Source organism: Caretta caretta, chromosome 5 (genome assembly GCF_965140235.1).
Source record: "Caretta caretta isolate rCarCar2 chromosome 5, rCarCar1.hap1, whole genome shotgun sequence".
NCBI classification, from domain to species: domain Eukaryota; kingdom Metazoa; phylum Chordata; order Testudines; family Cheloniidae; genus Caretta; species Caretta caretta.
The window spans coordinates 97,734,478-97,759,699 of record NC_134210.1 but is presented as its reverse complement, the minus strand read 5'-3'; the positions used below and the strand labels follow the sequence as shown (position 1 = coordinate 97,759,699).

General features: G+C 41.1%; 1 protein-coding gene across 1 annotated transcript in view; it reads right to left on the bottom strand.

Annotated features, from left to right (window-relative positions):
- Nucleotides 1–20,612, bottom strand: part of TRPM6 (transient receptor potential cation channel subfamily M member 6) — a 108,483-nt gene extending 87,871 nt beyond the window's left edge. The window contains exons 1-5 of the mRNA XM_048851799.2: nucleotides 20,529–20,612; nucleotides 8,635–8,848; nucleotides 6,176–6,300; nucleotides 2,614–2,785; nucleotides 943–1,117 (exon numbers count right to left, since the gene is read on the bottom strand). Of these exons, the coding sequence (XP_048707756.2) occupies nucleotides 943–1,117; nucleotides 2,614–2,785; nucleotides 6,176–6,300; nucleotides 8,635–8,800 (638 nt within the window). The 5' untranslated portion in view covers nucleotides 8,801–8,848; nucleotides 20,529–20,612. The remainder of the gene's footprint in view (nucleotides 1–942; nucleotides 1,118–2,613; nucleotides 2,786–6,175; nucleotides 6,301–8,634; nucleotides 8,849–20,528) is intronic.
- Nucleotides 20,613–25,222: the final 4,610 nt, after the last annotated feature.

The window sequence follows — 25,222 nt, the reverse complement described above, 5'->3', positions numbered from 1 at the left end:
AGCCAGGATAGTCAGGGATGGGGTGACAGGGCATGGATCACTTGATAATAACATGTCCCTTCATTCCCTTGGGGCACCTGCCATTGGCCACTGTCAGAGGACAGAACACTGGGCTTGATGGACCTTTGGTCTGACCCAGTATGGCCATTCTTATGTTCTTAACCCTAACCTTGGAAAACCTCTGGCCTCCAACCCTAGCCCTAGACCTATACCTGGGCCAGGGAAGAGTATGGGCCCAAACCCTATTCATAGCACATGGAGACCTATACATTCAAACACTAACTCCAGAATAAGGAGACCTTCAACTCTAACCCTGGCCCAGCAAGGACTACACATAGGAATGTGAAGAACCGCAGGAGGAGCAGATGTGAGGCTGGGGGAGCTGAACTGGCATGGGGTGAACTAAGAGGCTAGGGGATGGGGAATGAATTTATGGGGACTGGGTGGGCTGACCTACTGGGGGTTGGGATTGTGGGGGGACAGAATTAATTGCTGGACAGAGGACAAGCAGATTTGTAAATGAGAGCTCCTTCAGCAGCAGCCGAAAATCACCTTGCCCAATATATTTAGGATGGTGGGTAACACTAATTGTCTCAAATAAAACACACACTGACGATGTGCAAGAGGATTCCAAAAATTAAAAAATGGATCACCAAAAAATTAAAATTTTATATATTAACTATTTAACAATAATCTCATTATTTTTGTGCAAATCTTGCTATTTTTTATCACAAGGGAAATTCCATCCGAGAGGTTAAGTCTAGGGAAAGGTCACAGGGGCTGGAGAGGTTGTCATCAGGGGTGAGATCAGAACTCTGCACTTCCTGGCAAAGACTACTTCACTACAGTTCTCACAATTGTCTTTGATTTGGAGATAAGCATTTTCACTACCACCACACAATAATTAAAAAAAAAAAAGTGGTGCAGCCTGCAGCTACTCACCCTGTATCTACTGTGTGTTTATGAATAAAAGCCAGAAGATCTGCAGCTCGGCCAGTGCCCTCGCAGACCACCACAGGGACAGCAGGAGTATCCCTCACATACTCCCAAACCATTAGGATCACGTTTGGGCCTCCTTCTACCACTAGCCCAACCACCGGTACACCTTGGCCCATTCCTGTTTCAAACCACACACAACCGTTACTAACAGCAAAGTTATCACTCCCACAGTACACATCATAAACATAGGTTTGTCAACTTGTACCCACAAAAAATATCTCATAGAAATCATGTTTTTAATTGATAAAAACAAAACAATGCCTTTATTTCTCCCACCTTGTGTCAGGCATTTCAAGGCTGTCTCAAGGGAACTCTGCCATTAAAACAAAAGATTATTGAGAAACTGTGCACAAGATTATAAGCAGGCCTGGGCATTGACTCATGAGGAAGAAAATGGGGCACAAGAAGCCTTCCCTTCCCTTGCATGGCCTGCAATAGCAGTTCTTGTGAGTTTTGCTTGCAAAATTTGTGCATGCATAGAAAAAGTGACTATGCATATAAATATTTGCACACACTCATGAGCAACCGGGGGCTTTTTAAAAAAAATTGTCTATATGTTATGTATTCTTGGGAGAGGTGATTTTAATAATTTGAAATAGCTGGTAGTTGGGTAATGGTACAGTAAACAAAAATGGACATAGCAAATGAAAACCTAATATACAATAATTAAGAATTCTATTTTTTTATATCTAAAACTGAACAGGAAACAAAAAACATGAATGGATTCAAGAGATTCTTGGATGCGTCTCTGTGCTAATAAGAGGTGAGTAGGTAAAAGGAAGGAAGGACTTAACAATTACAATTGACCTAATGGTGTTTCTTTCTAACATACCTTCTGATTTGCTCATTAGACCAGTATCAAGCTTTCCATAAATCACTGATGATGGTCTTATTACATGAAAATAAGTACTTTACACAGGCTACAAATACCTATTTGATGGTGTCTTTAACTCAGACATAACTGAGGTATTAAATGTGCAAACAATTCCACAATGGAAATGAAAGTTGTGAAACTTGCCTTTCGCTTATTTCACAGACACAAAAGATTGATTGGATATTTTTTCAATTCCTCTTTTGCAACTAGTTATTGCACTGTTTGCCAACAACAAAAATGACAGTTGTGGAATGCAAAAGAATTGCACAGTGAGATTGCAAAACGTGAATTTCACTGTATTTGACATTTTTTTCTCTTTATAAATGTCTGGTAAATATTTGAGAAAAAGTTATCAGTGCTGTCATAAAGAGTTATGAAACAGAAGCCATGCTCTACTCTGGCTTTCTAGAACTCCAGGTCAACATTTTCAGTTTTTGGGTGCCCAGTTTGACAGGCTTTAAATGGGTCTGATTTTCAGTGTATAATATCAGAGTCATCACAGAGGTCCCAAACTGGGAAATCAAAAACACCCAAAGTCATTAGTGATTTTTGAAAAAAAATTGTTCCTTTCCTTCCCCCTCGCCCCCTTTGAGTATTTATGGCTTGATCCTTCAAGATGCTGAGCCATCCTCATTCCCAGTGAAATCCATGGAAGTAGAAGACACCCAGCATATCACAGGAAGTCCTCAGCATCTTAAAAATCTTTTAACCTGTGATAAATTTGACATCACAATACTCACCAGTGTGTATTTTCTGAAGGTTTAAGTATTTCTCAAGATTCCTCCTGAGCTTCATCTCATTGCCATATTTTCCCACTGTCCCATCATCTGCCAGTACGAAATGGGAGTGCGTGCTGTTGAGGGTGCTCAGCTTGCTAAGAGGATTGCTGAGAGTCTGATATAGGCGAACTACCTGAGAAAATCAAAAGGAGGCTGAAGTAAAGTCACCTGGCACATGACCTAACTTTTATATACTTCATTGTTACATGATAAACTTGTAAAAGTTTCTACCACACCTAGGGGAAAATTCTCTACATCATTCTATGGGAGACTACAACTGGTCTATCCTCTCACCATTCATGGCACTCCAGTGGAAAGTACACTGGAATCAAGATCTGGAAAATAACAATGCCCAAAATTATTTTTTCTGTGTACCGCTGCTTGGCCTCACTGTGTGGACCAGACTGTGGTATGCTTACTCACACTGAATAGTACCTTACTCCATGTCAAGTCCCGTTGAAGTCAATTTGAGGATTAAGAAACTACCAAATGTGAGTAAAAGTATTACTGTCTGGCTCTATATTGTGAAAGACAACTATGCCATTTTAGTATTATTTTAGAGAATATATACATGATCCCAGATTATTTATTCATTCATTCATTTATGGCCATTTTTACATTCTGAATTCTAGATGAATGGAAATCTTTAAAAAATAGTAAACCTTCAAGTCTGTGTAATATATAGTCAATGGAAGATATCATTATTATGCAAAAAGAAAAGGAGTACTTGTGGCACCTTAGAGACTAACCAATTTATTTGAGCATGAGCTTTCGTGAGCTACAGCTCACTTCATTCCACGGTATAACATCTGATGAAGTGAGCTGTAGCTCACGAAAGCTCATGCTCAAATAAATTGGTTAGTCTCTAAGGTGCCACAAGTACTCCTTTTCTTTTTGCGAATACAGACTAACACGGCTGTTCCTCTGAAACCTATCATTATTATGGAGTCACTGATTACTACCCCCTCGCTCAAGTTTTCAGAATTTTCAGCTTATTTTGTAAAAAATCTTAATAAAATGGTAAACACAAAACTTAAAAAGTAAACTTTGAACACTATTTGAATTTTTCATGGTGTTTTGATGAAAATTGGCTTCACACAGAAAAAATAATAGTTCCAAAATAGTTCCTTTCTTAAAGTATTTTATGGGATTATCTTACTTTTTTGGGATCCCTTTGCAAAAAAACCTATAGCACTCTGTGCTTTGCACCACATATTGCTCTTCATCTGCTGATTAATAAAATATCAGTTATGAACCCTGTCCTAGAAGGCAACCTAATATGAGCTGCGACCTCATTTTACAAATAAGTTAATAGAGAAGTTATACAATGATATTTCGGAAATAGAACCCAGGGCTCTAACATGTCAGCGCATATCTTATCTAGTCAGCCACACTGCCTTTCACGATGAATGTGCTTTGAATATCCTATCTAATCACAAAATCATACTTTTAGCCCAGAGCCAGAGCTATAGCCCAGCATTCCTGGTATCCAGCTATCTAGCAAACAGTTGTGTAACCCACAGAAAAAGTTTGTGCCAAATCTACCTCTAGCAGCTGAGCCTTAAGTAGACACAAGCAATTACTATTGTACATCAAGTGATAGAGATTTAAACTGAGGGACAAGGGTTCAAACCCTGCTGTCCCCTCTCTGAGATGTTGTTATGGATGTCCACATATAACAGATTTTGTTTTTAGAGTTTTGTTTTAAAAAAGAACTAGTTTATTTAAGTCACACAATGAGAAAATATCCTATAACACATATTTGTAATTAAGGACTACTACAATTTGTAAATTATAGTGTTAAACACCAAAATACAGGTGTTTTATATTTCAGCCATTTGCATCTCCCCCTCTTCTCTCTTTGACCCTAGGGGCCAACCCTCTACAAAAAAAAAAAAAAACCTAGGAAATGAACACAAAAACTTCTCTTCGGGTATGTCTATACTACCCGCTGGATCGGCGGGCAGCTCAGTGATACCTTGCTCTCTAATCTTAACGGTAACCTCAGCAATGTTAAGGCATTATTAATTATTAGTAGTATTATTATTGTCATTTGTATTACCATAGCACTTAGGAGGCCTAATCATGCTCAAAAGTGCACGTTTGATGAAGCTGGCATACATATTTTTTTTCGTATCTGTCGGAAATGGAAGTGAAAGCCTTATGGAGTGCAGGAGTGAGTTATCGACAGTGTTGCAGACAATATGAAAGCAGCAAGAAATGCAGGAGAATTTCCCCTTAACTTGTTATTTCCATACTTTTTAGGTTTTGAGTTGGTGGGGCATTCCCAGTCATCCTTAACTGTCATTAAACAAAGTTTTTATGGGCTTAATACTATTAGCGCTGGTTGGGAATTTGCTGTCAATATTTTTTTTAGGATTGTCATAAATATAAAGGGAAGGCTAACCACCTTTAAATCCTTCCTGGCCAGAGGAAAAACCCTTTCACCTGTAACGGGTTAAGAAGCTATAGATAACCTTGCTGGCACCTGACCAAAATGACCAATAAGGAGACAAGATACTTTCAAAGCTGGGGGGGGGGGAACAAAGGGTTCTCTCTGTCTGTGTGTTGCTTTTTCCGGGACCAGAGCAGGAATGCAGGTCAGAACTCCTGTAAAGAGTTAATAAGCAATCTAGTTAGATATGCGTTAGAGTCTGTTTTGTTTAAATGTCTGATAAAATAAGTTGTGCTGAATGGAATGTATATTCCTGTATTTGTCTCTTTTTGTAACTTAAGGTTTTGCCAAGAGGGATTTTCTATGTTTTGAATCTGATTACCCTGTAAGGTATTTACCATCCTGATTTTAAAGAGGTGATTCTTTTACTTTTTCTTCGATTAAAATTCTTCTTTTAAGAACCTGATTGCTTTTTCCTTGTTCTTAAGATCCAACAGTTTGGGTCTGTGTTCACCTATGCAAATTGGTGAGGATTTTTATCAAGCCTTCCCCAGGAAAGGGGGTGTAGGGCTTGGGGAGATTTTGGGGGGAAAGACATTTCCAAGTGGCCTCTTTCCTGGTTATATTTGTTAGATGCTTAGTGGTGGCAGCAATAAAGTCCAGGGACAAAAGGTAAAATAGTTTGTACCTTGGGGAAGTTTTAACCTAAGCTGATAAAAATAAGCTTAGGGGGTTTTCATGCAGGTCCCCACATCTGTACCCTAGAGTTCAGAGTGGAGAAGGAACCTTGACAAGGATAAAATGTATTTTTTACAAAACTGAAATTTTCCACAGTAAAAAAGTAAATTTTTCCTAATATTTTCAATTTTTGCATTTGAAAAAATTGAAACAAACATTTCATTTCAGGTCTACACTTGACTGAGCTACTGTAGTGCCTTATGGGCACCTGTAATGTGAGTGCTTTATGCCTTTATTCCCCCCATGGGCTGGACTACTTCTTTCATGATGCATGGCAGTTTCCCATCTGGCCACCAAAAATTAAGATACAATACAGTGGAAACCAACAAGTGGATAAGAAAGCTGTCAGACTCTTGTACAATTGACTGAACAAAAAGTTAATTAACTCACATCTTTTCCAATCAGGTCCCTCTGGTTCTCAATGATACCCCAAGGAGGGATTCCAATGGCACAGACCTTTCTCAAATATTGAGAGGCATGAGCTTTCAGGGCATCCCCCACATGCCTGGACACTCCTAAATAGATAATCATCATTATTATTATTCTACATTTGAATTCCTGCTACACAACTGTGATCAACACTTCCAAAGTTGCTTCCATCATCTATTTTACTCTGTAGTTATTTTTAACGTAAGTGTAATTATAATTATACACTCTATTGTTATACTTCATATAGATTACAGCAGTGGTTCTCAAACTTGTGTACTGGTGACCCCTTTCACATAGCAACCCTCTGAGTGCGACCTCCCTCATAAATTTAAAAAAACACTTTTTTGTATATTTAACACCATTATAAATGCTGGAGGCAAAGCGGGGTTTGGGTTGGAGGCTGACAGATCACGACCCCCCCTCCCATGTAATAACCTTGCGACCCCTGAGGGGTCCCGACCCCCAGTTTGAGAACCCCTGGATTATAGGAAAAGTGAGGTTTAATTAATGGACACAATAATATAGTGCCCCATTCTTCCAGACTTGCTCATGCTTAACATTACACGTGTGTGTAACCAATGGGACTATTCACATGCATAATGTTAAGCGTAAGTGTTTTCAGAAATAAGGTCAAAATGGATCTCTTCTTCAGGACTTACTTTTTAAAGTATTGAATCTAATTTTTATTTTTAACCATTTAAATAACTTTGAATGGATATCAAAGTTGATGTGCCCCAATTTTTGAGAACTTTTTTCAAAATAAACTAATTGTTTTTGAATATTTTCACCCAGAAGAAACCTGTTATTTTATAAAAGTCCTACATAACAAATCAGCAGCCTCACACTGAGGAGAAACTCTACACTTAATAAAATAACTTGAGTAAAAAAACAAAAAAAAAATGGATAAGGAAACATTTCACTTTCAAATTTTCAAGCAGTTATGACAACTAACAGCAATTAAAATTATTTTAATATTATAAAAAAAATACCTTGACTGTGACCTTTTCTGATTTTTGAATTATAGAATAGCTAAGAAAACTAATGCATCTTTCTTTCCCTTGTCTATTATCCCCTTCCAACCTCTTCTAATACACACTGAAACAGTAATTTCAAAACTGAAAGTTCCTCAGCCCACAGTATCATGAATGCCAGCCAGTGATTCAAGGCCTGATCCTGATCAATAGGGAGCACGCACACTTAGAACTGGAAAATTGCTATGAGAGTATAAACATCACCAATTCACTTTGTTAGTATTCCCAACCCTCCTTTGGTTTATTCCAAACAGGGATTTAATGTGGTTTAAGTAATCCACTTCAAATTCACATCTTTAGTTAATATGGATTAATTTCCCTGAATGTCCCTGTGCAGACAAGCCCTTAGTTAAAAGGCCTGACCCTCAACTGGTGTAAGTCAGCATTGCTACACTGATTTTCAGAAAGCTATACTGATTTACACTAACTCAGGGGTTCTCAAACTGGGGTTTGGGACCCCTCAGGGGGTCACGAGAAGATCTGGCCCATTGTGAATAGTTTGCAAATAACTCATTGTCTGAAATCTGTGTGTTTACAAAGTGTTTTAACAATTTTGAAAAAGCTAATCTGTTAAAAAAAAAAAGTCTGTTTGCAGAGCCGTTACAGATAACAGAAAAATGATTAAATTAATCTAATAATTTATATGTTATGAACAATTACTCTAGAGTTCAGTGATATGGCAAAGTCCATCCCATAGATTTTATAATCTAATTATTATCGCCATTTCCATTATGGGATATTGCACTATAGCAGGGTAGTATAGGTCATTGCGAGCTTCCCCTAGATCAGCATGTTCCCTAAGTGAGATGACTACACTGAATACAACTAAAGAAACAAGATTATTTCAGCATTTGAGGAATGTAAAGAGTGACTCTTCAGGGAGTTTCAGTGCATTCACAGGTTAGTTAACAGAGCACCATAATTTAAAATGCTCACACTTATAAACCTGAATGAAATCTAAATAAATGAAATTTTGTTTAAAACAAACACTTGACCAAAATAGCTAGCAGTTGATACAGTATTAGGACTCCAACCATTTTACTAAAATAGATCAAAATCTATTCTAAGTCAAGCACTCCAGCCAACTCCAATTGGTCTGCAGTTTGCTTCTTATTTCATGCATAACACGATCAGGTCTTTTTTCATAGAAAGTATTAACAATACTGGTCAAAACTGGAGCAGCCTGATGACACACCCATGTCTACTATACCCTCAAAATATCTATTTTCTTTTATTTTTATTTCCAAATTATAGTTTCTTATTTTGTGTTATAAGTAACCCCAAATTACTGCATTACATCAATACATTGTATCACCCCTCAAGTTTGTACGTCTGAGAAAAACAAAGAGCAAGTATTAGATGAAAAGCCAGATAGATAAAAAGAATTACCACTGTTGATGCCTTCTGTTATTATCCATGCTCCTGTAGTCTCAGCCGCTTTGACCAACCCTTTGCTGAAAACCTGTTTGACCTTAGATGGAAGCTTGAAGTTTTGGATGCCTCCATGAACAGAGATCACTAGCTTTGGCAGCTCCATCTGCCATTCTTTCAGCATCAGATGTAATAGCTGGTCCAGCTTGGTGTCATAAGAGGTTCTAATATACTGGAAGAAACACACTCGTGTATATTGCATGTTTTTTAAATAACCAAAACTAGACATGGTGGCACCTTAGAAAGTACTCAGTTCTAAAGTCTTCAAGACCTTGTTGTGAAAGTTCTAATGTTTCACAAAGAAAGGGACTTTAAAAAATGAGACCTACTGAGAATAGCATAAAAGTGTCCAAGTCATTGAGACATACATATAGCCATATAAATCTCCCTAGTTTGCAAGGTCTTAGTGATGTTCCATAGCTGTGCTTGTGGTAAGGAAAAAAAGAATGCAAATGGGGTTCTAATACTGAAATATCAAACTTCAGTGAACTCATAACAAGAAATATATCCACACCTCACCTAAAAATTTCCCTCCTTGGAATAATGATGTCCACAAACCCATGACATTGGATCTTTGCTCTATGCAGCATTGGTGCGGACAAAACCTGTCAATCAGAGGCAGGGGAGGTGTGGCTCCACCTATGAGACACTGCCATTTGAGACACTTCCATAGCCTATAAGAATTAATCACAAATCAGTAAAAAAAAATTTTTTTTAAAAAGCATTAAACTAAAAAGAACAATACTCCTGCAGATCAAGGAATTCAATAAATAACACTGAGTGCCAGTTAATAATCCCAAGTCTTTTCCCAGTTAACATCCCACTCAGGATGTGTTGGATCTGTGGACCTCATTACTCCAACAAAGGAAATTTTCAGGTAAGGCGCAGATAAATTTCTCTATTCTTATTTGTAATGAGGTCCTCAAATCCATGACATTGCAATTTTCATAGCTGTATCCATTTGAGGGAGGGGATGGGGCGAACCTCTATATACAGTTATGTATAGATGTAAAAGGGATAACCCTTTCCTAATAATTACTGGGATACTACAGCAAGGAGCACCTGACTACCAAAGGCAGCATCAAATCATGACTGATGTCCAGCTTGTAGAATTTGAAGCTAGTATGGACAGATGACCAAGTGGCTGCTTTACCAATTTCTTTGTAGGAGGTGTAAGGTCTTCTGGCCCATGAAGTGACTGCAGTTCTGGAGGACCAAGTTCTGATATTGGAAGATGGAGTTATGCTTTCTCACTTCTATGCTGCTGAGATACCATTTCCAGGTGGCTCAATTACTGAAGATTTCAAAGCCTTCTTTCCCTTTGACACCAGATAATAAAGCATAAAAAGCATTTCTCTCTGTGATCTGAACTGTGCAGTGAATATATCCTTTGAGAGCTCTGCAGACATCCAAAGTATGCCACAATTTGTCTTTGGGGGTCAACAGAGGTGGGCAGAAGGGTGGAAGAGCAATATCCTGTGCTTTATGGAGTCTGGAGTTAATCTTTAGTATTAAGACAAGGTCAGATTTATGGAAGGTGCAATATTGAGGTTCCAGAAAAAGAGCACCCTACTCTGACACCCTGTGAACAGACATAATTACAATAAAAAAGCCACTTCAATGGTTAGGAATTAATTATATACCTTCATGAGTGGTTCAAATGGAGGGCCTTTAATGGCACTGAGAACCAGGTAAGATGTCATAAAAGAACTTTGTGCAACTGAGAAGGAAGTAGAAGAAAATGTTGCTCTCATAAGAAAAATGCTGGACATCTGGGTAAGGTGAAATTTACTTCTTGTCTGCTGCATTAAGGATGCTAGACAAAGCAGTAACTTGATCTTTGTGAGTCTAAACTGCCAGGCCTAGCTTGAGTCCATCTCAAAGAAATTCAAGAATCTGTAGTATTGATGCAAATGTGAGGAGTGAACTCCTTGTCCTGGTACCAATGGATAATCCTCAACCAGGCCACTGAATACACTGAGTTAGTCAACTTATCTCTGGAAGCTAGAAGTGTGAATATTACTTCTTCTAAGATTTTGGCTCAAGAGGCTCCATTCAAGAACCAAGCACCTAGGTTCAGACTTTCTGGATTCTGACGCATAACCAGACTTTGTAATATCATATCCCCTCTAGGTGAAAAGGGCATGGGAGGTATTTGTACTATGTTAAGGTGGTCAGAGAATCAAGATCTCCTTGGCCAGAATGCAGCTGTGACAACTAGGGGCCAGACATCCCAAGTGGAGAACTAAAGGTTTATACCCCAAAAATGAGCAGTTAAAGCAACTGATTACATACTGTATTATTGTACTATCAAGTAAGGTCTTTTATGAAAACTGGTAATGTTCTGAACTTGATCGCCATTATGAGATATGTATACAGACTGAAATTATGAATCTGTGTATTTGTGTATATGGAAAACTGTGCTCATAATCTGTACTACAACTCCAACTACACCTCCCAGCAGGAGAGTGAACAATCAAGCACGGAGGGGTGGCCCTCACAAGCCGGGTGTTTACATGAAACCAGATTTAAGTAACAGTCCAGCCCAGGAAAAGACAATGATGGACCATTAGAGTTAATGTATGCAGTGTTGTTGTAACTGTGTTGGTCCCAGGGTATTTTAGAGAGACAAAGTGGGTGTGGAAGTATCTTTTACTGGACCATCTTCCGTTGATCAGAGAGACAAAACTTTTGAGCTTATGCAAATCTCCACACCTGAAGTAGAGCTCTGTGTAAGCTCAAAAACTTGTCTCTTTCACCAACAGAAGTTGGTCCAATAAAAGATATTACCTCACCCACCTTGTCTCTCTGTTAGAGTTAATGGAAAACATTGAGACATCCCCCCAAGCTGTCAAAGTCAAGAGGTAGTTTCCCTCCTCTGAATAACCATGAGTTATCATGGGCCAAAAGGGGGAAATAGAAAAGAAAAAGCCTTTTAAAAACAGCTTGCAACTGATGTTTTTTTATTCAGAACCCGAGGAACAGTCTTGAGGTGGGTGACTGTCCATGAATGCTGGATCCATGAATGTGATAGCTAGGGTGTATGCTGGGAAACTGCGTAAAGGCATCAGGGTATTTTATTAGATAAGGGATTTTATTGATGTGAAAGTGTAAAGGCTGAGATTGTGTCTTTATGTTTCTGTGTAACTTGTATATGTTTGCTTTTGCTTTACTATTTCATCTTTGAATCTGTGATTTTTCTATTAAATAAACGTTTTGATTATTTTCATACCAAGCAGGTATCTGGTCTGCAAACTGTATTATTGACTATTGATCTCTGACCCAACTTTGGAGGGTTTATAGTTTAGGGTAAAATTTAACATATCTGCTTAAGCATGCTTATAGAAAGAATAATGGAAGTTCTTGAAACTGTAATAGCAACTAGAAGTATGTAGTTATGAAAAATACACTTGGCTATAGGTCTTAAACATTAAGTATTAAGGGCTTAGAATGAAGCCCATTAGAAGCTGGCAGTTGGCATAAGCCAGCATGAGTAGTATGTGCTTGACCAAAGGTTATGAAATTATACTTGCTTGACCTATGGTTATAAAATTTAGCAATATTTATTTTGTGATCATTTAGTAATGTATTGTGTGATAAGCAGGTAAACCACACATGAACACACGGTATCATCTTAGGGTACTTTTGTAATATAGTAACCATGGAGCTAACTGTGTGGACGTAGTGAAACTTCTGGGACATTAATTGATGCAATTGAGGTATTAACGGTCAGCAGTTTAACTATAGTTAGCCAGAGTACCACATATGGTTGGCTAGAACACCACACACGTGCTGGAATATGTACCTGGACATGTGTCAGATCTGGACCTGGTCATATGTGGGTGGAATAGGAAAAGGTATACAAATGATGTGGTTGTCAGACCTGTTATTGGGACACCAGAACAATTACATGGGACAATGAGGTGGGAAGCCAGGCCCAGCACCTTTCTCTTGGGGTGATCTCCTTTTAAATTTCCTTCCATCTTTGTTTCTAACGGTCTCCATAAGGTGGTAAGTATGTGCAGTGTAAGACTGTAAGTGTGAACAATGCAGGAAACTACATTATTGTATTTATTCTTGTGTATATTAATTTCTCTTATTTCAATTATATTTGTCTTTATTAACTAAAGCTCAAAGTTTGTGTGCATTTCACCAATTTCATCTTCTTAATTACCTCTAAGTAGCTGCCTGAGTTAGAGAACCTGTTATTTGTGACAGATGTACTTTGCACCCTAGCTCAATCCCAAGATACAATGTGGCATGTATATGCCAATGCAAGCTGGTAGCTGGAGGGCTGATTTTGGGGGTGATAAACCAGGGGGGAACAGTGCCAGTGTTTGGTAATTAAGAACTCAGGGAGACTGTATTTGGAGAGACTCGGGCCTAGAAGAGCTGTTGGTGTCACCCTGCAAGTAGTAACTAGGCTGCTGAGAGCCCAGGTGAGAACTTATGCTTGAGGTCTGGCTATTGGTGTCAAGGATCTGAATGACAGCTTCACAGCACAAAGTCTCACACAAGGTAATAGGGAAGGCAGTGTCAGAGCCCCATACTGGTCTGAGAGCACCCCAAAACATCACAGTGGCTTCCAGATTTACCAGTGCTGCTTCTCTACTGATCTTCTGAAGCATCCTGGTGAGGAAAGGAAAGATAGGTAAGAGTGTCTTTTGGCCATTTTTGTGACCCCACAGCAAAAGAATAGCACTGAACTTTGTGATTCAGGTGGGAGGCAAATAGATCCACTTCTGGGAGACCAAATTCTTTATCAATAGATGGAACACCATGGGGTGTAGTTCCCATTCTGAATGATCTAACTTTTGCCTGAGCCATCAGCTGTGACTTTCAACTTTTTATTGGATGTCAAGGGAGTAAGTTGACTGCAAATTCTCCTCTGCCCAAGTCATCAGGAGGAGTTTTTCTTTGAAGGACTATAAACCTTGTTCCCTTTTGTTTGTTGACATATGACATACCTGTGGTGTCATCTGTCATGATCAGCATGAGGTGGGCCCAGATATGGGAGCAGGGCCTTGTTATCATATAGGATTGCCCGGAGCGCTAGCCAGTTTATGCTGTACTTGCTCTCTTGTTTGGACCAGATTCCTTGGACTGTCCTCAATCCTGTGTGAGCGTCTCATCCCTCTGGGCTTGCATCTGTGGCAATAACTATCCTGATTGATTCTCCTATAATAAAACCTGAGTTGAATCTGCTTGTAGTCATCCACCATTTGAATGACCTGAGAATCCTTCTGGCAAGAGATAACTTCACTGCAGATCAGAGGAAGCTCTGTAGCCTTGCCTGTCTTTCTGAAAATAAGGAACTTTGTAGAGGATAGCATCTGTGCTCACTCCAAAATGGGGAATACACAGAGAGAGAGTTAACTGAGTCTCTCTCCAAACGAAAAGGAGTACTTGTGGCACCTTAGAGACTATTGTCTCTTAACTAATTATTGTTAGTCTCTAAGGTGTCACAAGTACTCCTTTTCTTTTTGCGAATACAGACTAACACGGCTGCTACTCTGAAACCTTTCTCTAAACAGTGAATCTACAGCATCCTTATCCCTTGGGAGGTGCAGTCTAAGACTGCTCTGCATGAGGTTTGTCTAGGGAAGTCACACGGTAAGAGTTAGACTTGGATTCCTTCATGTCTGAAAGCTACTACTAACACTGCCAGCATTTCCATAAACATTTGCAATGCTGTTGCTAAACCAAAAGACAAGAACCTGTACTGACAGTGTTGTGCTCCTAGACCAAGTTTAGGAAGTATCTGAGAGACTGTCAAACTGTTGTCACTTCATGTTGTCAAGTGCTGAGGAATGTTGTTGCTATGGCAACACTGTCAAGCCTGCTAAGCTGTCACAGCAGCTAAGTGCTTCTGTTCTTGGAGCTCCGGTGTTACCAGCATGAGCAGAGAGCACAGCCTACTAATTCAGCAGACCTTGATGTTACTCAGAGACAGACCATGGGCACAGTTCAGTGACAAATGCACTCGGCAAAGTTTATTGCCCTCCAGGCACAGTCCTAAAGACTTACACAACTTGCTCAAGAACATTAACACGAGTGCCCCATGGCAAGGAGTGGCTCAGTCAGCAGTGGAAATCTCTGCTCTCCCTTCAGCCAGACTATGGGTTAAGGCAAGGTATCCGGACATACCCCTTATGTGTTTCATGACATCTGTTTGTTACCTTCCCTTGTACCTTTTTAAATAGGTTGAGAGGGGCCATCCATGTTAGCATTGCTTGTGGAAACCTACTGGAGCCCTTAGGGTGAGATGACAGTTCTTTTTTGTTTTTGTTGGCCTGGTCCCCTGATAGTTTTTGAGCCCAAAGGAGGGGCCCAAGATTATGCCAGCCTGAACTTGGCTGCCTGTGACAGGCCTGTAGAGTGAGGTGGCCATTCTTTCAGGTAAAAAAAAATAAATAAATCCCACTTAGAAATGACAACTACCTGACCACAAGGGGAAAAGGCACATTTACCTTCTGTAGTGATCCCAGGTTAAATTTTGACATTGAGGGAAAATCCCTATCCCATTATTACACCCTCACAGGGGCATGAGGAGGGGTATAGAGCTATAGCTTATCTAGGGCACCTGCAGACTTCATTAGAACAGTTTACAATTCTCAGAATACCCAACACATGCTTGCTTGAAAGTCCATCCTTTTGTCTCTTCTGGTTTTTTACAAAAATATTTTATTATTTGAGTTTCTAACTCTGAGTTGGAGTGCTGGTCTTCCTGTACTTTGTGGGGTTGTGTGTACAGAACACCTAGAGGAAACAACATCTGTGATTTGCAAGGCTGCAGTTTGTGATAGTGAGCTGGGGAACCCAACACTGATGATTATCCTGTGTGAGGGTGAACAGAGGAACTAGGTGCTGACGAATATCCAATGTGCTGCACTCATGAAGGTGAGCAGAGGAATGAAGTGTTGAGAAATGTCTCTCTCTTGTACTCTGCATATTTAGGCAGCTTAAGGAAACACATTTCACTTTCACTTTGTGCTTCTCAGAGCACCTCCTACAGAAATCCCCCGAGTCAGGATCTTCAGAAGATGAAGGGGATCGAGGGGCTCTTTTTTGTGCACTTTATGTTAGGGTGACTCTCAAGTGCAGAGAGTGATATTTCATAGTGACAGTCCTGTGAAGAGGGACCCTGTGGTTACTTTCTGAGCAGCTTTCTTACCCTGAAATAGAGGGGGTTCAGGCAAGAGGTTTGTGCTGGACTGGGGCCAGAGGGGGCTTCTCTGGGTCCCATGCTTTGTTCAAGGGAAATTCCTAGATGTGGCCTGGAGATAAGCTGACCCTACCCCAGGAGTACACCAGGCTCCAGTCTTGGAGGTTCAAAGTGAGTACTTGGGCCACTTGTTGTATTATGAGACGGATCTGGGCTGACACTGTTGGCCAGGAGTAGTTCTGGGCTACTGCAGGGCTGGCCAAGCTGTAGAATGGAAGGAGGGGTTGGGGTGAGGACCCCTTATCAGGATCTCTTTGCTCTGTCTGCTCTGGAACACTATTGGTAGCCCCCTGCCACTGCAGCAGTGTGAGGGAGGGGCTGGGCAGCTGATCCACAGCCAACAGTTGTGGCTAGCATGGGCTTGAGCAGCTCGTCAGGAAGCTTCCCTGGCCCTTTGGTACAGTGCTTCAATCTTCACTCCTCAGGGATGGAGGGATGAGGTAAGAGGGAGAGAGCTGCTGATTGTGCTGGTCGGAGGACTGGTATCCCTGCCTGTGCCAGACCCAGGGAATTTTGCTGCTGAGGTGTTGCCACTGCTTCCTGGGAGTACTCCTGCTTGGAGACAGAGGCTGCAGGAAATCCTACCAAAATCCTGCCACAACCTGAGCACTTAAGAGAGCCCTGGGCCTCCACAAAAGAGGCATAGATCTCTGTGCAGGCACTTAATCGGCAGGGAGGTATAGGAGACAGTGTCTGGTTCTCTCTCTGTTCTGAGCCTTCTCTGCCATGCTGCATGCTACCTGGAAAAGCAGGGGGCACAGAGAGGCACAGGGATTCAGAGAAGAAAAGAGATCATTTCTGCTGATAAAGGCAAATCCTGATGGTCTGAAGATTTTAAGCCATTTTTTTTCTTTAAATTTGCTCTGCAGTAGGGGAAGAGCTGGTCTGCCTGCCTGCAACTGGAGAGGAAGATGACATCTAGCAGTTTCTCAGAGTACCCTCTCCTGCCTCTGATTGACAGATTTGGTCTGCCTACGTAGAGCAGAGGAACAGTCATGGATCTGTGGACCTCATTGTGAGTAAGAACCAGACTGTTTTGATCACAGTGTACAGTCTGGGAGTGTGTGTAGTTCTATTGGCAAGTTAATGATAGAAGGGTAAGGTAGATGTCATTTGATTAGTAAAAATCTACTGATTCATAATTTCAATGCTGTCGGTGGCATAGCGGAAGGGGATTTGCTGTCCTCTCAGCTCCAGGTCCTCCATTTGGTGGAAAGGTTTATAGAACAATGTCCTTGGAAATGGGTCAAGTTGGGTGTCATTTGAAAGCCCTTTCTCCCATGACCAGCATGGTACCAACCATGACAAACCTAGAACAATTATGTAGATATACAGTCCAGAAAATATTTTTTAAAATTAACTATTTTCATTACACTTTAACACAGGAGTGTCAGGCATGTACCCTCACAAAGTTAAATTGCGGCCCTCGACTGACAGTAGTGTGTTATCAATTAATGATCAGAACATGATATCTGATTCATGTTTTTAAAGTTACAGATTAACAGATTATAAAATGAAAGGGGCCCTTCAAATTGATTTGCAATTACCAGCTAAAAAGAAGTAGTTCTATTGCTTATGAGCTTTGCTTTTATGCCAAAAGAGTTGTAGTAAGGCGTTTACTACTGTTTAAGGTGTCAGCATCCAGCCAGAAATTATTGGAATCCATCTGCAAATGGCATGCACAGTTACATAACATACATTACAAAACAATTAATTACAAACCCAAAGTATTACAAAATCCTTGAGTTTACATTGGTTTTGATCATTTTTAGGCATCAGTCGGAAGACAGAGCATACCGACTAGCAGCTGCATCTTTGGAGAATATCACCATGGAGCACCTGGTTAAACACAATGCTCAGTGGCACCTTACGTACTCTAAGAAGTGTGCCCATAAACTAAATCATGGCAAGGTTGGAGAGGAAGCACATCAAGAATCAGGGAAAAGTTGAAAATCAGGGACAAGTACTAGCTGTGGGCAAGACTCACTGTGACTCAATGCACCTTTGTATTCACACCCTACATATTACTGTAATAATCTTTGTACAAAATGTCTTGGGAAGTATCATTTGAAAACTAATAGCTCACCAGTCAATAATATCATGGTGAACTGTATGCAACAATATTGTGTGTAAAGTTATGAAATCCACCCTGTATAATGATAAAAGCACATGTTCAAACCCACCTAGCACCAGTTAGGGCACAACCAGTCAAGCAGGACTTAAAGGGATGTATGGTTACCGCAATTTGCAAATAAGCTGTAAATAAAGTCCTCAGACAGTGAGAGAGAAAAAGAAGACAAAGAAAAACTGCATCTCAGCACACAGGATAGCACTATATGAGGGGGGCTGAAGTATAACAGTGAAGGGCAAACATCCCAAGATATCTCTCTCCCTGTCCATCTCCCTCCTTGCACCTAAGACGACAAAAGAAACAGCTGTTGGACTTTGTGGGAGAGGTCCTAACCTGAAGATTTTGATCAGGAACATGGTTGGAAGGATATGGTAAGGACTTTACCTGGAATCCAGTGAAGTTTGTTAAGTTAGGAACTAGAAAATGATTTATCTTTATTCTTCATATAATCATTTCTGAGGTTTATGCCTTATTACTTGTACTCATTTAAAATCCTATCTTCTTTTGTTAATAAACTTGTTTGATTGTTTAATCCAATCTAGTGTGTTTAAATTAAATTGCCATTTAAGGTGGCAAGTTGTTGTGTATTGTTCCCTTGGAGGGACAACAGACCTAATATCTCAGGAGAGGGCTGGACAGTACATAACGTACATTCCAGGGGTCACCCTGTAGTAGTGGCTGGTGAGAGCCAAAGTGTGACTAGAGTACGGCTGGCATGCTGCAGTTACTCACAAACACTCAGCAGCATCTGCATGCTGGTGACTGTGAGGGATTCAGGTTGGGAGCTACAGCAGCATGGCATTGCAGGGCACCTCAGGTTACAGGGCAGGTGATGATACAGCTCCTCACTGCTCTAGATAACACGCTGGTATATGCAAAAAGAAAAGGAGGACTTGTGGAACCTTAGAGACTAACAAATTTATTTGAGCATAAGGTTTCGTGAGCTACAGCTCACTTCATCAGATGTTACACTTGACTTATAGTAGGTCCCATGACATGTGTTTCAAGAAGAACACCTGCTTCTTCTATGGCAAGCCAGAAGCCCAAAGGCATCCATTAAGCACAGTTTCAACCCATGAGACAGGAGAGAAACTATATGAGGCAGCCACTCTGAGTGGGAACGTTGCATAAAAGTAAAGTTAAATGGGTGCACTGACCCAAAAGACACTATGCAAATGATATTGTGCATCACCTCAAGTGCAACACCAAGAATGTATGTAATGTGTTTCATCAAAAAGTAAAAGCAACAGAAACAAATACTGTTTTTACCAGTGCAAACTGTGTGACTCAGCCAAATTCATAAATTGCATAAATTTTATCAGAAGGCATTTGATTCAACCTCTAAAGACACTCTCCTCACTCTGAAAGTGCTTGGAATGGCTGAGACAGTCACTGGTGAGGTCATAAATGCACTGGAATCATTCATATGTCAAGTTTACCATTTGAAGACCAACATTACAATACTTGAAGAGTTACATTAGTGGTTGTTTTCCAAGAAAAAGACAAATGACCAACAAGGGGTACATTTCCACCCACTATCAAGAGGGAAAATTATCAAGAAATGGAATGGCTCCAGAATGACTGAATGAATCCAAAACTACCCTCCTCTATAGGGCACACGTATGTCTTGGAGGATGGACTGATCCCACCTGTCTTGTGTGAAATACCATGTTCTCCCAAATCAATTCTTCAGCTAATGAAATGCTTGGGTGCAAAGCTCAGGTGCTCATTTCCCTGAAAACATTTGGCCAACAGCCTGCCCTGTATGGAAATGTATGAATGTGGCCCAGACAACGATCAGGGTGACAATGCATCTAGGAGTGGTGCCCTAGATGGAGAAGATAGGACTTTGATGAATAAATGTTTTGAATCCTACTTCTCAAGGCTAACTTCCCTAGGATTACCAAAGATCAATGTTTTTTTCTGTGTACGCACTGCATCCCTGTGTTATGGTATAATTTAAAAAACATTGATTTTTAAACATTTTCTCAATATGTATTTGTTCTAGGTTTGTTGTGTTTGGTATCATTGTGCTCATGGGAGAAAGGGCTTTCGAATGATACCCAACTCGACCCATTTCTGATGACATTGTATTATCAAAATTTCCTCCAGCCAGAGGACCCGGGGCTGAAAGCCTGGAGGTCAGCAAGTTTCCCATGCCACGTCGCAGATGGTGACAACATTAAAATGATAATTTTGTGGCTTTTTACATATCAAACAACACCTCCCTTACCTCTCTACAATTAACTTGTCCACATAATGAGATTTTACTACCTTCTGCTCCCAGACTAATAGTGTAACATGAAGGCACTATATGCATGCTTTTACTGGGCCACTTTGAACTTGGTCTGTTTTCTTGTTTCAGCCAAACAGTTTGAGGTTCACCTAGTGCTAATTTTAACTTGTCCAGTTTCTTTATCATTAAAATCGTAAAAAGAGAAGTCATGTTAACCCAGCATTGTTAAAATCAAATAAAGTTGTAGTTTACAGGCAAACCTTGGCATGGTAAGTGTGATCTCCGTCTTGGAAATTGATCGTTCCAAATGAGTCAGTAGGACTTGTACGTGTATGCTTTTCGACAGACCATTCTTCATTCTCCCTCTCTCTGGTAGACTGGTAGACAGGTGAACTATACTCTATCCCAGGATGATCTCTAATCAGCCGTCCACAGCAACATCTCAAATTAAAAATAGAGTCATGCATTACATAGATTATCTCAAATACCACTTGTTAAATCTGCAAAGTTGGCATCACACTACATAGCAATCTGCCATCAAATTAAATTTAATCAAATTAAAACAATTAATAGGGACAAAAAGACATGGGATTAAAACACCAACACACTCAGCTATCTCTGGGTCTTGTCTCTTTCTTACACTTTGCAAATGTTTGTATAGCTTGCCACATCCATAAGCTATTAATGAATTAAACTGAAAGTTGAATTTCAGACTTACGATGCACAGCCTTCTGGATTTCTGGATCCCAGTTAAGATAAATAGTGGGATTCTAAAATGGATTATGATGATGATTAATTTATTTGTATTGTGGTTGCACCTAGGAGCTCCAGTCATGGACGAGTAGGACATCACAAGGACAGGGCTGCCCTTTAACTGGATAGAGATTAAGAAGCTTTATGCTATTTTATCTCAACTACTACTTAATTGAATGTAATAAAGTACGTCCACTGAAGTAGAATGTTAATGAGACATTAGCAGAATTGCATTTGGCATAGAAAACCCACAGCAGAAGACACTACTATTCAACAAGTTCCTAGTCTCGCCTTCTAGCTTAGTCTATTAATACACCTGGCATCTTCTCTGGGAACATTTCAGGTTTTAAAATATTCTTGTGATATTCTAAAATTTGCCATGCCCTTAGCAATATTCTCCCTCTGATCCTGTCTATTTCTATAGGGAAAATCTGGCCAGTCTACCAGCATTAAAAGATAGTAGTATTTTTAGTATCCTAAAAATCATGGATGAGCAAATCAATCAGTTAAGAGGACAAACTATTCTGAACTCCAATCCTTTCCCTGAATCAATCCAAAATTTTAAGGATTTAGATTGCTTTCATAAATCTGCACCCAGCGAGCTCCCACCATGTCCCTCAATTTTTACCATCCACCCAAAAGCCCTCCCCCAACCTTTCCTTCTCTGTTGTACCTCAGCAGCTCCCGACATATGCACTCAATGAATTCTTGAGCACCTCTGAAACAACAGACCACATACAACTGAAATCAATAGCTGATCCAAGGTCAACAGTAAAGACTAGACCTGCAAAACCCCACAACGGGATCAAAGTTAAGAGGTTTATGGAAGCCTTCCAGAGAGACAGGGAATCTTGTGAGTGGATCCCTGCGTGGATACAAAATGTGTATCAGCATCCAATCAGCAAACATGGTACGTGGATATCCACAGATTTGTAGGGCTCTACTTGTGAGGAGCTGAACATGGGAAGTTGGGGATACAGAACTGGTTCTCTTGCAAAAGGGAAGGATGGGAGAAGAGAACTGGCAGGGTTTGGAATAGATAGTTCAGACAAGTATCTCAAATTTTTACTACTTATCTGAGCCAAAACCCCAAATCTTTTAAGGTTTGCCTAACACTGTTAAAAGCAGATATAAAAATTATAACAAATGGGGATGGTTTGCTACAGAGAAAAAAATAGCTACAAAAGAGAGGCATAGGCAGTAAACAAAGGAAGCAAGAATAAAAAAATGGAAGATAAAAAATAAGTCTAACCAAGTGAAGGATGAAATAGCAAGAAGAAAGAGCAGATAAGAAAGCAATACAGAACCAAAAAAATTATTTTAAATGATCGCCAACTCTCTTTTGTAAGATTCCAAAAAGACGGGGAAAATTACATCAACAATGTTTAAAATAGCAGTGTCAATCTACACAAAACTTAGGACAGTCATCACCTCCTGTAGATCCTGAGAAATCTGAAATGCAGACTTCCTGGTCTCTCTACCACAAAGAATGACGGCACCATAAGGTTTGAAATAACCATTACATTTTAAGCCTCTCTTTTTACACTGTGACAGACTAGAATACCATCTGAGGGAAATCATGTTTGAAATACTTAATCAGAAACAGGATATTAGTCTTTCCTCACATAATACTCTGATTAAACTAATAATTAAGTCAGGGAAAACAGAGCTGCCACAGAGAGAACCTAAAGCTATCACATCTGAACCCGAGTACATTGTATTCAGCACAGCAAGGTCATTGTTTATGAAGGTACTTTTTGGTACCTAGAGACTTCTTAATTATACATGCATTCAAAACTCTTTGATATAAGCAAATAAGCTTAATTAAATTTGAGCTATTCAGCATCCTACAAATGCAGATTGGAGGAATGAAAACTCACATAAATACTGAAAATAAACTGGTACACACAATGGGGAATTGAAGAGTTGTAGAAATGTAACTACCCTCACTATTGCTTGTGCAATGATGCTTGATTAAAAGTCAGAAGGTAATGAGGACTCAACACTTGAAGAACAAAACATAATGAGACCGCTTAGTAAGCACTCACTTCCAAGACAAACAAGCATTCTGATTCAATATATAACAGTGGAGAGAAGTTTGCGGGGGGAGAGAACTTCTCTGAAACAAGGATATGCCACACAGATCCGAGGGGTTTGTCTTGATTACGCAAAGTGGTTCAGTTTCAGTTGGGCTTAGTTAACATGTGCTAGCTAAATTCAGTTTAAATGTAGCCTTTTTCTGAGTCAGGACAAACCCTGAAGGATTAACAGAAAACACAGACCTGTCAGAAAGAGGCCAGAGACGGACAGGCATACACACACACACAAACACAAAATCTAAGGCAGAGGTGGGTAAACTACGGCCCGTGGGACCGTCCTGCGCCTGCCCACCTCCCAGGCTTTCAAATAAGCCGTCTTGCCGCTTTGAGCGGCATGGTAAGGGGGAGGGCGGGGAGGTCCCTGGGGGCAGTCAAAGGACAGGGGGCGGTTGGATGGGGTGGAGGTTTGGGGGGGGGTCAGGAGACAGGGAGCAGGGGAGGTGGGGTCCTGGGGGGTCCCTGGGGTCCCGGGAAGGGGGGGGGACAGAGAGCGGGGGGTGTTGGACAGGGAGTGGGGTTCTTGGGGGGAAGTTAGGGATGGGGGTCCCAGGAGGGGGCGGTCAGGGGACAAGGAACGGGGTGGGGGGCCCAGGGGACCTGTCAGGGGACAAGGAGACGGGGGGGCGGGTTGGACAGGTCGGAGGTTCTGAGAGGGGCAGTCAGGGGGCGGGAACTGGGAGGGGGAGGATACGGGGTGGGGGCCAGGCTCTTTGGGGAGGCACAGCCTTCTCTACCTGGCCCTCCATACCGTTTTGCAACCCCAACTTGGCCCTCGGGCCAAAAAGTTTGCTCTTAGAGCAGGGGTTGGCAAACTTTTTGGCCCGAGGGCCACACTGGGGTTGCAAAACGGTATGGAGGGCCAGGTAGGGAAGGCTGTGCCTCCCCAAAGAGTCTGGCCCCCACCCCGTATTCCCCCCCTCCCACTTCCCGCCTGCTGACTGCCCCCCTCAGAACCCCTGACCCATCCAACCCCGCTCCCTGTCTCCTAACTTCCCTGCCCCCATCTACACCCCCACCCCTGACAGGCCCCTTCAGAACTCCAGACCCATCCAACCCCCTGCTCCTTGCCCCCTGACCCATCCAACCCCCCACACACACACTCCTTGTCCCCTGACCACTCCCTCCCGGAACCACCGTCCCTAACTACCCCCCAGGACCCCACCCCCTATCCAACTCCCCTACCCCGTTCCCTGTTGTATCAACCAGGCAAGGTACTAACAAGCTTCAACAGAACTTTATTTTCAAAGTGGAAACCTCTTTACCAAGCTGCTGCTGCACCCTCTGTAGCTTTCTCCCAGCCTCTCAACTCTTCCCCCCTCCTTCCTGTTTCCTGTCCTTTCAGACTCCCAACAGCCAGTGCTCCCAATTCTAATAATTACAAGCAGCATCTAAACACCACATTCCCTCCTCTCTTAAGAAACTCTTCCAATTAAAATAAACATTGTTGTTCTAACCACAGGAACAAATATGAAACAAGACACTATACTGTTGGCAGAAATATTACACTGAAAACACTGTAGATACTATATAACATAGTCTCTAGTCCAGACAGGTAGTCGTCTGGGTCTGACGGGTCGTCTCTCAAGCCCCAGTTCCAGTGCAATGTCTTGTTGTGTTGGTACTACGGTGAAGTCATCCAATGCAGACTGGGTGTTGGCATAATCTCCTCTTGGTGCATAGGCAGGTGCAACATAAGAAGCATTCCATACCCACCCATCAGAAAGTCGATAGGTGTAAGGCCCCTTCTTCTCTATGATTTTAAGAGGAGCTGTGAATTTATGGTCCCCTTTGCGTAAAATTCCAGGTTTTCATATTCTAATGAAGGAACCACACTCAAACTTTGGTTCCTTAGCACCCCGCTGATTGTCTGTGAAAGCCTTAGACTTTGCTTGGTTCTGTTCAACTGTTTTTCTCACATCATCCTCTTTTGGGGCATCAGGTCATGCCTTTAACAATCCAACAATGTTCAGTTTAGTATTCATCTGTTTCCCTTGCAGTAACTCTGCAGGTGATCTTTGCATTGTGGCATGTCGTGTAGCCCAGTATGCTTGCAAGAAATCAGTAGTGAAGGTTATCCACAATCGCCCTTCCAGTTTAGCCGT